The sequence below is a fragment of the Myotis davidii genome, unplaced genomic scaffold (assembly GCF_000327345.1).
Source record: "Myotis davidii unplaced genomic scaffold, ASM32734v1 scaffold59, whole genome shotgun sequence".
Taxonomy (NCBI): Eukaryota; Metazoa; Chordata; class Mammalia; order Chiroptera; family Vespertilionidae; genus Myotis; species Myotis davidii.
The window spans coordinates 139,974-152,433 of record NW_006293001.1 but is presented as its reverse complement, the minus strand read 5'-3'; the positions used below and the strand labels follow the sequence as shown (position 1 = coordinate 152,433).

The 12,460-nt window shown below is 47.8% G+C and overlaps 1 protein-coding gene across 1 annotated transcript in view; it reads right to left on the bottom strand.

The window, feature by feature from the left end:
* DAPL1 (death associated protein like 1) overlaps positions 1-3,540 on the bottom strand; it is a 76,493-nt gene extending 72,953 nt beyond the window's left edge. The window contains exon 1 of the mRNA XM_015565729.1: positions 3,446-3,540. Coding sequence (XP_015421215.1) covers positions 3,446-3,512 — 67 coding nt within the window. The 5' untranslated portion in view covers positions 3,513-3,540. The remainder of the gene's footprint in view (positions 1-3,445) is intronic.
* Positions 3,541-12,460: the final 8,920 nt, after the last annotated feature.

The following is a 12,460-nucleotide window of genomic DNA, read 5'->3' as shown; positions in this document are numbered from 1 at the left end:
TAATCTGAACAATAAAGATTTAAGTTAAAAAAACAAATAAACAAAAAATATATCTATGACCTATTTGCTGTCTAATTCTCTACTCCTTGGAAGAGCCCTCTCCAACCCTAACTCCAGCAGACCCGCACCCAGCATTTGAGACTATGCCCAGAAGCCCAGACACTCTGCCACATTGTCCTCTGTGCTGCTTTCCTCTTACACATGCTGCTCTGACACAAAAGTCCTCCTCCAGCCCATCTGTCAAGAGGCTGCTGTCCCCCTGTTCCCAGCGGCCTCTTGGCTCAAGCTTTACTTAAAAAACATGATTGAAGTGAAATTCACATAGCATAAAGTTAACACTTAAAAAGTAAACAATTTCATGGTATCTATGACAGTCACAATGTTATATAGCTATCTAGTCCCAAAGTACTTCCGTTATCTATATATATAAAAGGCTAAGCAACTGGCTGGTAGGTATGACATGCACTGACCACCAGGGGGCAGACGCTCAACACAGGAGCTGCTGGGCAACAGCAAATTGTAGAGTGCCCTCTCGCTGCACTCCAGGACCGCTCAGGGATGTCAAACTGCTGGTTTTGGCCTGATCCCCACAGGCCAGGCCAAGGGCACCACCCCCACCCCGGCCGGAGGGACCCCGCTCACTCTGTAGACACTCTTTGAGCTTCGGTGCTGCCCCAGGTGCGGCCGGCTCGGGGAGGGACCACAGGAGGTTCGCTCCAGGGTGTGTCCAGCCCTCTCATCCATCCCGCCCCGCTGGCTACCTTCTAATTAATTTCCTTTCAATGTGCAGGAATCCGTGTACGGGGCCTCTAGTTTCAAAATAAAACCTCACACTCCTTAAGCACTGAGCCCCCATTCAATCCTCTCCCCAGCCCCTGAGAACCACCAATCTGCATTCTGTCCCTAAGGATGTGCGCACACTGGGTATTTCATAGAAATGGAACCATACAATATGTAACCATTTGTTTCTAGCTTCTCCCACTAACCACAATGTTTTCTAGGTTCATTGGAGTTGTAGTATGTGTCAGTTCTCCAGTCTCTCTGATGGCTGAATAGATATACCACAATTGGTTTATCTCTTCATCTGCTGATGGAGAGTTGTGCTTTTCCACCATTTGGCTACTGTGAGTAGTGCTGCCATGAGCATGTGTGTACAAATATTTGAGTACATGTTTTCAGTGATCTCAGATAAATACCTAAGAGTGTATTTGTTGGGTCATATGATAATTCTGTGCTCAACTTTTTGAGTAACTGCCAAACTGTTTTCCATAACAGCTGAACAATTTTACAATCAAACCATTCATGCACAAGCGTTCTCCCTTCTCCATATCCTTGCTAACACTCATTATTTAAAGCTTTAATTTTGGGGGATGGTGGTAGTTTTTCTATTTATTTTGTGATTACGAAGAGAAACATAGTTTGGTTCTTTCATCCAAATTTGTCAATCAAGCATGGAAAATATATAAGGTACAGTGATTTTGGTAAGTGGGAAGTCTGATTTAATTAATCCAACTAATGAAAAAGGTTTTAATACTGTCTTTTCTGTTATTTCACTTACTACGATTTATGCTGAAGCTTTACTTCTTAAACCCATCAATTACTCTCTCCCTTTTGTGTGCACCCCAGATTCTCCACACCCGTACTAATCCATCCCTGCAGCATCGCTCTTATCACACTGTACTGTAGTTCTGCGTTCACTTATCTCTCGTCACTGTTAGCCTTAGCAGGCTGGGCTTGCTTGTGGGCAGGGATCCTCTGGGCGCCACATAAATGGGCAAATGAGTGAGAAGGGCTCATGGGCTCCCTCTTGTGGTGAATAGGAATAAGCCTGCATGCCCTGTTACCTTCCCTGGTCCGAATACCAGCACCACACCCTTTACTGCAGTGGTTCTCAACCTTCCTAATGCTGCGACCCTTGAATACAGTTCCTCATGTTGTGGTGACCCCCAATTTCATTGTTACAAATTGAACATAATTAAAGCATAGTGATTAACCACAAAAACAATATATAATTATATATGTGTTTTCTGATGGTCTGAGGCGACCCCTGTGAAAGGGTTGTTCGACCCCCAAAGGGGTCGCGACCCACAGGTTGAGAACCGCTGCTTTATTGACTTCATAGGAATGAAACAGAAGACAAATGAGACACCAGATGGGCAAGCTTGCTGAGCTCCTTGGAGAAAAAAAGATTGTGTCAATCCAAGTCTTTCTTTCATTGGAGAAACAAAGCTAATGCCTCTAAATCGTCCTAAGGGGTCTATGACTCATGCTTGCACAGGTCAGTAGGGAGGAGAGAAATGGCATTTGGAAGCATCTGAATGAGTCATCGGGCAACATGGAAGACTTCAGGGGAAATCGATTCCCTTGGCTGTGTCTCACTGTAAATGTGAAGCAGCATGTGAATGCTCCCTCCTGCGGCCCGCAGCAGAGCACCTGTCTACTCCCCGTTTACCAAACAGTGCCACACGGGTGCGAGGCCCTGGGGAGGCAAAGATAAATAACACCTGGCCCTGCTCTCAACTCGAGGATGTGTAAGTGATGCACACTAACAAGCCACACTCCTGGATATTTTGGAGGAGAGACATCTCAATGGGAAGAAGAAAACCGTTCGCAGGCACACACGGAAGATATTGGAAGAGCAGTTATGTGCGCTTTATTGCAGTTTTATTTGGTCAGTTGGGTCCCATCCTCAGACAAAGAGCTAGATATTTATCAGGTGTGTCAGCAGTTTTAGGGCTGTTATAACGCTGATTTTTCTAGTACTAATAGAAAGGCCTCAGACTAGGCCAGAGAAAAGGATCTGACTATTAATTGAAATCATTTCACCATAAAAAACAACAACAATAAAAATCGGCTTTCTGTAGGAGAAGGCACGTAGGAGATGAGAAAAGTGTGGGGCTTGCAATGAAAGACCTGGGTTCGAGTCCTGGATCTGCAACTCGTTTGTCATGTTCCTGGACCTCGGCTTGCTCATCCCCGTCTGTCTGCCCCCACCCCAACCTCCTTGGGAAATTTAACTAAACCTGGAGGAATCTCAGAAGCTTATTACCTGGTTTAAAGATTACAGGCTTTGTTCCTAAACCCAAATCTCACATTCTTCGCTTCTGAGTTGGCATGGACCATTATCAAGGTATCTTATTGTTATCACTATGTGAGTTTTATCATTCAGGCTAGGTTGGTTGTTGTGTCTGAAAACCCAAGCCAAAGATGTACTTTAACTGAGCTTATGCCAGTTTAACCTTACCAGCGAGGGTTCCCCTCCTCCACAGAGATCTGGTTAAACCTGGATAATTATGGTCCAATCACTTCCCGGGATACCTGTGAGTTCTTGGGGCTTACTTCCGGTACTTCCCTAGGTCACCCCCCTCCTGTGCTCACGGGCTACTTTCACGTTTGCACCAACTCGGAGGATCCCCTCACGCGTTGGTGGGCAGCAGAGACTCACCGGAAGGCTTGCTGGGCGCTGTGGTGGGCAGGCACTGGGAGAACTCACACACTGAGGCTTCCCTCATCTGGCTTTCTCACTTTCTCCTTCAGCCCTTTCATTTTCCCCTTCTCAGGCTGCAGTAAAAAACAACTTCTCCCCCAGGTCCAGCCAGAACCAGCAACATTTCCCCATCAGAAATAGCCTGGTAAGTGGATTTCCTCTAGCTCAGCATCCTTGCTCCAGGAACCCATCCAAGTCCATGTAAGCCGTGGGGCCAATGCCCGGAGTGTCAATAAAACCTGCCAGGATCTGTGGACAGCTTGGATGTCCGTTTTAACCTGCACTTGGCATTTTAAATAAGATTCTAAAGTAAGTGGCTTTCCAGCATTAAAGTTTATTATTTAAGTGTTCTGAGGCATCCTGTCTTTCTGTCTCCCACACTGCTGGCTGCTTTTCTCAGAAGTGGCCATCTGGCTGGGACTTCCTACAGATGACCACTAGAGGGCACATGGTTTCCAGCCCACAAGGCCCTCTCCTCAGCCAATGCCTGGCATTTTGCTGCAGAAAGGACACTTTTGGTCTGTTTGTTTGTTTTCCCTTGGAAACAGGAGGAAAGCACTTGAAATTCCCTGGATGCGGCTAAGGCTTTTTCTACCGCATTCATCTGTGAAATGCTGGCTGCAAGAAGCAGGCTTCTGGCCGGTGGAGGAAAGACTGTGCTCTCTGTTCCTGTCACTCATTCCCCCCAAGGGTAGGAGAGACAGGCTGCAGAAAGCTGAACGAATGAGGCTTGTTGTTTCTGAGATTGCTAGGAGAATATACTTGTAGGCTACATGTGTCTACGCAAGCCACCTGGTAGAGTGAAAATAATGTGTTTTGGAATTAGATGTGTGGGATGCACTTCCCACACCCAGGCTTCCTGCCAACAAAGCAGACCAGTGTGGGCTGCTGCCAGCCCTGGAGAAACTGCAGCATTACTGTGCTGGGAGGCAGGCGAGGCGCTGGGGAGACCAAGAGGCCTGGGAGTGTCCCTTGAAAGCCCTTGGGCCTGGCTCTCCGAGGAGGGGTGACACATCCTACTCCAGAGGGGAAGACGGAGAGAGTGATGGGACTGAGAAGTTAATGAGAGTCAATCAATGCGAGTATGGTCAAAAGTTAGGAGTGACCAGGATAAGATCAAAATTAGAATGCTTAACTTCTACCAGTACACTAGCTGGTGAGAATTCAATGGTAAGTGGAAAAGGGGGGAGGGGGGAAAGGAATTTAAAAAATTTGTACTGTAAGTGAAAAGTCTCAACTAAGATGCAGAACTAAGTCCTCATAATACAGAAAATATTTCCCAGCTCTGGCACTTATTAACTCTGTGACTTGGGGCAGGATGCATAATTTCTCTGAGCTTCAGTTTCCTAATACGGGTAAACTGTGGTGACGTTTGCTGTGAAGATTAAATAATGTAATGTACATGAAAGTTTCCTCTCCTTCCTGGTTCTTGGTAATGGTCAACTTTCTAGTTTTCTTCTCTCTTCTCCCCTTTGGCATGTTTAGCTTATAAGCACTTATTCATTCAAGAATATTTATTGAATGCCTGCATCGGTTAGGTTGCTTTCAGCTACAATTGGCCGGAAATATCACCTAAATGGCAGTAAACAATAAGGAAAAGGCATTATCTCATTATAAGAAGGCCATTGGTGGGGAAGTTCTAGGGCAGGATAATGTAGAGCAAGCATGTCAAACTCAGGGCCCACGGGCCACATGCCTCATCTAGTTAGCCCGTGTTAGCCTTTGAGTTTGACATGCTTGATGTAGAGGATGAGCAGAATTACCAAGGACTCTGATCTACCCACTCTATGGCTCTGCCATCCTCAGCAGATTCACATGGACCTGGTGCCTCTCACGGCTGCAGACGGGTGCCATGCCACTCACCTCCAGGAGGGCCTGCACTTTCCCTCTCACACGAGTGTTTAGAATTTTCCTGGAAATATTTCCCAGACATTTTCCCAGCAAATCCTCCCTCATGTCTTACGGACCAGAAGTGGGTCGCACTGCCCATCCCTAGATCAGTTCCTGGTAGGATGAATAGGTTTCCATGTGTACAACAGAGCAATCATGATTTCACCCTAAGACGCCCCTGTCTTCTAGAGTTGCTGATATTGGAACACAGTCAGGCTCAGTTAGATGAAGAAATGCTATTGTTAGGCAATAAAGAGTTTTCCAGGCACTGAAGCTGGTGTTAGGCACACAGTGTTTAATAAGTCAGATGTCATTGCTAGGAAACAACTGTCATTAATGATGTAGTGTGTGAGTGTTATGCAGGGAACTGGAGGGCAGTAACCCATATTGGTGGTCAGGGAAGACTTCTTGGAGGAGGTGCTCTTTGACTGAGACCTGAGGGGTAAAGCGGGAGTTTCTAGATGATGGGCTGGATAGTGGGAGAGCATGCATGAAGCCCCGGGAACAAGAGTGATTGTGACATATTCAGGTAACTGAAAAGTTCACCAGAGGTAGGGAGACTGGGATACAGGAAGGCTAGTGGTCAGCAGGGACCTTTCATGAAGGCCTTGGAAACCACGTGGGGGAGTTGACATTCTATTATGACAGCAATGCATCAGGTATATTAAAGCAATGTTCTCTAAAATGTGCAAGTGAAATCAGTCCATAACCAGCAAATAAAAATATAATAATAATAAGTTCTTCAATGAAAATTAACACATTCAAGGCACTGTTCTGAGAGTTTTATGCATCCTCTATCAACACATTGATCCTCCGAGGTTGGGACTATTGTTATCTTCATTTTGCAGATGAAGAAACTAAAGCCGTAGCCACGGTCACTGCTATGAGTTGAATTCTGTCCCCTCAAAACAGATACTAACCCTCTTAGGCACTAACCCTCTGTACCTCAGAAGGCATCTTTATTTGAAAGTAGGATAGTTGCAGATGCCATTAGTTGAGACAAGGTCGTACTGGAGTAGAGTGGGCCCCTAATCCAATATGACTGCTCTGCTCTGAAAAGATGGCCACCTGCAGACAGGAACACGGAGCACAGAGAGAACACCATGAGATGGAGGCAGCGATCAGAGCAATGCACCCACAAGCCAGGGACACCACGGACTGCTCGCTCTCACCAGAAGCTAGCAGAGGGGCAGGGAGAAGAAGCTTCCACACAACCCTCAGAGGAACCAACTTTGCCAGCACCTTGATTTTGGATGTCTAGCCCCCACAACTGTAACAGAATAAATTGCTGTTGTTTTAAGCCACCGAGTTTGTGGTGCTTTGATATAGCAGCCAGAGCAAACTAATGCAGCCACCCAGCTAGCAAGTAGGGAACTGAGATTGAAACTCAGTGCCTGGCTACATTGTCTTACTCTCAACCACTGTACGTTCCTCAATAGAAAAGAGAATGTGTGTAAGTAGTCAAGGAGATGGTCTCACCGATATTTATGTATGTAGGTTGTGTGTCTGTGTGCTGGGTCATGATGTAAGATGTATTTCACTAAATTTTGAAAGCCACTACTCAAAAGGGTTTGAATAGAGTAATAAGATCAATTTGCATTTTAGGAGGAACAAAGTCTTATGTCAAGATTTCGGGAGTAGAAGTCAAGAAGGGTAAGCTCTCTTTCATGAACAAGTTCACAGGCCTCATCCCTGGCAGGGTGTGAGGATAGGATTGCTGTTGGGTAGCTACTGATGGGCAGGAGAATCACCGAACGGTGGGCAGGTCCAGAGGGTAATTTGTGGTGCAGTATGAACACCTGTATGGCTGCTCTTGGTGGTCTGAGGACTGGATTAGAGATGTTCTTTGAGGAAGAAGTGTAGGTGGCGGGGGGGAGCAGCTCTACCAGTCCCCCTTCCCAAGAATGTGCTTCAAAAACATATTTTTTTTACAAATCCTTAAAGTTAACATGTTGACATTCTAGGTATAAAGTCTACAATGAACAGGCATCACAGGCAGCAAGCCTGTGAGACCCAGGCATTGGAATGCAGGCTGCTCCAGTAGCTTGGCTCCCCCACCTCCACCCAAGTGCTACTCCACAGACTCCGCCTGTGGTACTCACTGCTGACCCTCCATGCTCCACTACAAAACCCACAGGTGCTTAGGGAGTGTCAGTTGAATGGATATTGAAGCAAATATAGTGAGAAACATAAAGGAAGGTTAGTCACACGGTGGTCGTTTATGTCCTTGTTCCCCCGCCTGCCCCCATTACCCACTGTAGCACCTGCCCCCTCCCCACTGGCCTCTGGTACACATCTCCTCGCATGGCATGTCCCTCCCACCTCCGACACCACAGTCCCATGTCTGCCTCTCCTGTCCAGCACTCGACCAGAAAAGAGAACGCTGGCGGCAAGGCGCGTGGCCTCTGCTGGATCCTACTCCTCCTGACAACGAGCCGAACACTATTAACAACTGCAAGTTAGCTGCTGAGGAGCCTGTGACATTGGGGGGTGCCGGAGCCCTGCTCCACGGCAAGGGACTGTAGCAGTGAGCACAAATCCCTGTCTGCCAAGCCCACAGGCCGTCTCAGAGTGCCCGGCGGAATTAAATGTGGTCTAGACTGATGGGGAGTCCAAGAGGGATTTATGGCCCAATATAAAGAAATGGAAATTTAGTTCTCATCCAAGCCACTCCTAACCACCATTATCCGCCCGCTCGCCCACCCCCTCGCCCCCTACGTGTCAGGATTAATTCCGGCTTTTGCATTAGAAAGTTAACTCAATCCCAGGCAGCCCCTGCCTCGCTAGGCTCTGAGCACCCAGATCTCACTGCTTCTTGGTATGAGCTGGTGGTGGGGGTGGGGGTGGTTGTGGCTCACAGATGCATCACAACGAACCAGCCAGCTGTCACCCGGGCTTTGTTCTGGGGGTGACTGTCCCTGACCAGTGAGGGTGACCAACTCTCCCAATTTACCTGGAACGTGCCCAGTTCTAGCACCGAAAGTCCTGTGTCCAAGGGACCCTCTCAGCCCTGGGCACACAGGCAGGCGTCACTAGACGTGCAGCACTCGAGTAAGGCCAGGAGCTTGTGCCTGGGTGTTGGCACAGCCAGACTGGCCCAAGCAACTGCTCCAGGGGCCTCTCAAAATTAGGATTGTCTCTCCGCTTTGGCAAACCATGTTTAATTCTTATTTCAATGCAGTGGGAAGGTGAGACACCCAGATTTTAGTTCTGAGACAGCGAGTAGCCACAACGGTTTCCCTTTTCTTCCCAGTCAGACGGGCAGTAAGCCAAATCCAGACTGCCCGCATGTGAATTCCACCCGGCACCTAACTGCAAGTTACTCAATCTTAGTGCCTCCGTTTCCTCATCTAGACAGGGATAAGGAAACCATCTGTCTTGTGGGGTCTTTGTAAGGATTAGAAGAGGGAATATATATATAATAGTCCTTCAACTGTAACTAGCGGGAGTAGGTGCTCAGAAAATGGATTATTATCGTCACATCTCCCTCTGCAGAAATGGGGTCCTTCCTTTTCCCAGAGCCAGTGTTGCCTCCTTGGCGGGGGGCGGGGCAGTGTGGGCATCCCACAGCTGTCCACAGGTGAGCATGACTAGGAGACAGTGCCTGTGGGAAGGTGTGATCTCTCCCCCCACCCCCTTTTAACCTCTTACGTTAAATAAAACACAAACAATAGCATAAAACAAATGTATAGATCCATGAAGCGACAGTAAACACTCTTCTAATCAGCATCTTTGTGGAAAGGTAGAATTTTGCCAGCCATCTGAGGAGTCCCCCACTGACCTGTCCAGACTCTACCCTCAGCCCTCTCCCCTGCTAAGAGTATCCTAATTTTTATTGTATCAAGAAATGATCCTTTTCTTTTTTTGGTTTTCTTATCTTCAGGGCAAAAAAACAAAAAAGGCATCGTGTGCAATCCAACACAGAAGGGCCCGGGTTTCCTCTTTTAATTGGGGGAAAATAAAAAGCAAAGAAGCGCCCTGGCCCATTTTGCTCAGTGGTTAGAGTGCCGGCCCTTGTACAGAAGGGTCTCAGGTTTGATTCCAGTCAAGAGCACGTTCCTGGGCTGCAGGTTCAATCCTGTGCGGGAGGCAACCAATTGATATGTTTCTTTCACATTGATGTCTCGATCTCTCTCTCTCTCTCTAAATCAATGGAACAAATATTCTCGTGAGAATTCACAAAAACAAAGAAGCATGGTTTCTGAAAGAAATGGTTCAAATAGGAATGCAAACTTTACCTTCCTCTTTCTGACTACGCATCATAGCTCCTGCAAGGGGCATCTAGGTCTCTGTGTATGTTGCTTAAAGAAAATAGACAGCAGTCACAGTCCATTAAAATCTCATCTGCTTCCTATAAAATGAAAAAGTCATTACTGGCCGAGTCAGGGGGTCTCGGGCTCACGTGGAGTTTCTCCCCTCACAGCCCTGCAGCTTGCAAAGGGCAGAGTCACCTCTATTTTCCTACCAGGGCAGTGCTGCTACATGAAACCATGTTTCTCCCCGAGCAGTCGTTAGTATAAAACATCCTAACGCCATTGTGAATGGTGCTGAGATGAACACAGGGCCTGGAGGTGTGGTGCTGGTATTAATTGCTAGATTTACTGGTAGGATGGGAGAGGCTGGGTGGGTGTGGACGAGGTCACTGGGACCGAGGACTTGAGTCAGACAGGGAGGGAACATGCTTCCCAGGGGAATGGGGTGTGGAAGGGAAACAGGCTTGACGGAGGAAATTATTCAGTGATGGGACAGGCAGCTGGAAATTAAGACCAGGAAACACAATTTGGAATATGGCTTGGAGATCTGTTAGGCTCAGTTTCATCCTCATAGAATGGAAAACCCAAATGAAAGTGGTTTGAGTACAATAAAGGCTAATTTACTTATGCAGTCCATAGTGGGTACGCTGGTTCCATGATTGGTGGGGACTTCTGTCTCCCTGCCTTGTCCTCCTTAGTAAGTGATGCCCATCCCCAAGGCCATCATGGTTTTAGCCAGGAGGAAGCAGGAAAAGGTCAACGAAGTTTGTCCTGCAGCAGAGTAGACTTTTAAGTAGCGTTCCCAGAAGCTACAGCCAACAATGTCTGCTTACATCTCATTGAATGTGCCAGGCTGAAAGGGATGCTGGGAGATACTTCCTGGAATCAAAGATTCTTCTGGGAAGGTAGCTAGAGAGAATGAATGGGAAGGTGAGGCAACTAGCAATCTTTCCCAAATATGAGGAGGCAATAAATCCTCATGGTTCAGCATGGAACCTCTATATTACTTGGGTTAACACCTGGGGTCTGGGCTCTATCACCTTACTAGCTGTAGAAGCAACAAGGCACCTAACATTGCTAAGACACGGTTTCTTCGCCTGTAAAAAGAAAATAATCAAATCTCTCTCACAGGTTTTCTTTTGTGTGTGAGAGTCAGTTGAAAAACATTGCCCTAGACTGCTCAGGGCAGTGGTTGGCACACAGAAAGCTCTCCAACCTGGCAGTTGGTACAATGACTCTGATGTAAGAGGCTACAAAAGCAACATTGGACAACCTTTATGTTTACACTAGTGGCCCGGTGCACAAAATTCATGCATGGGGGGACGGGGTCCCATTCAAATAAATCCCATTGAAATGAACGTGTCATACAAAAAGCGTGACTGAGGTGTCTCCCGGCCTGTGTTGATGGCTCCTCATAAGTGTGGTACCCATAGGGCTAGAGGATTGGCAGTGCCTGCCTTCCATGGGAAGGAGTGTTGCCAGTGTGAGGGACTCCCCCGTGAACCTGAGGGTGTTCAGGTTTTCCCTGATCCCAGTGCTGTCGGATGGCACGGGAAGCTCTGCCCCTGGACCATCTGCCTCCAGACGTGTCTGTTCTCACTCCAGGACCCTCCTGCTCTTCTCCTCCCGCTTCTCCAGGCTTCAGACCATTCTGCCTCGATCTCCAACTCCCTGCACCTCCCTGTTCCCACCGGTTGGTGGTTCTGCCCTCTCCTTGGGCCTGGGGACACTATCGTCACTCAACCCTGAGTCAGAAACGTCATATGCTCTAGCCTCCCTGTGGGAAGTCAGTGCACATAACATAGTGCCCACAGCAGAGAGGCTCTGAGAAGTCCTGCGAAGAAATGCGAGCACTATTTAACTCAGTATTTCCCACTTATTCACTCAAAGTCCTTGGCCTAGAGGCCAGCTTTAGGAGCCCAGGTCCTGCCTGCACTTGTTACACGTGCTGTAATTCCCAGTCAAACATGCTTTTATAAAAAAAATTCTCCTATTGAGTCGCTCTATCCAGCCAAGGAGGTATCTCAGGCTTGAAGCCCACTTACAGCTCTGAGATGATCACCACTTTTTGAAATTACGTGATGCCTCCCTTCCCGGTGCCACTTATTAACTCCTTCCCTCTTTCCGTTCTCCGGGATGAGAAACGAGATGGTGTCTATGAAGAGTGCTTTCTACACCATTAAATGCTCATAAATGTTAGTTGTTACTATTAGGCTGGCTCACTCCAGTGCTCCGATCCCCATTCTCCCCGGGAAGCAGCATTTTCAGAATTGCGGTTTCATAATATGAAAATAACTGAAACTACACATACAGCGATAGCCATTTCTACAAGAGGGTCCTTTCTGTTAGGTTGGTGAAACACTGACTGTGAAGTGCACACCCAACTCTCCGTAGGCTGGGCGAAGAACGGAGAGTAGGGACCACTCCTTCGAATCCTCAGCTTGTCCCCAGACACAAGAAACCATCCCACCAACACATCCCAACACTCAGAGCTGCCTCGTGCCTATCTAGTCTCCCAGGTGAGATTCTCTAGTTACCCGCAGACTCTGCAGTGGCAAGAACCCTGAAATCATCCTATTTCACAGTGACAGCCTTTTCGGGATCCCTGGGCCAGGAAATCCCAGCCAAGCCCCTGATTTGCCTGGGCCTCCAGAACAATGGGCCACCTTGTTTGTTTGGAGAGATCTGAGCGGTGGCTCCTCCTTTCCTCAACACCGCAGCAGGGCTCAGAGGCTCACCCAGTCTGGCCTGGCCCAGCCCAGTCCAGTCCAGTCCAGCCCAGTCAGAGAGCACAGCCAGGGCTGGCGGTGGCTCAAGGGCAAGGTTCAGG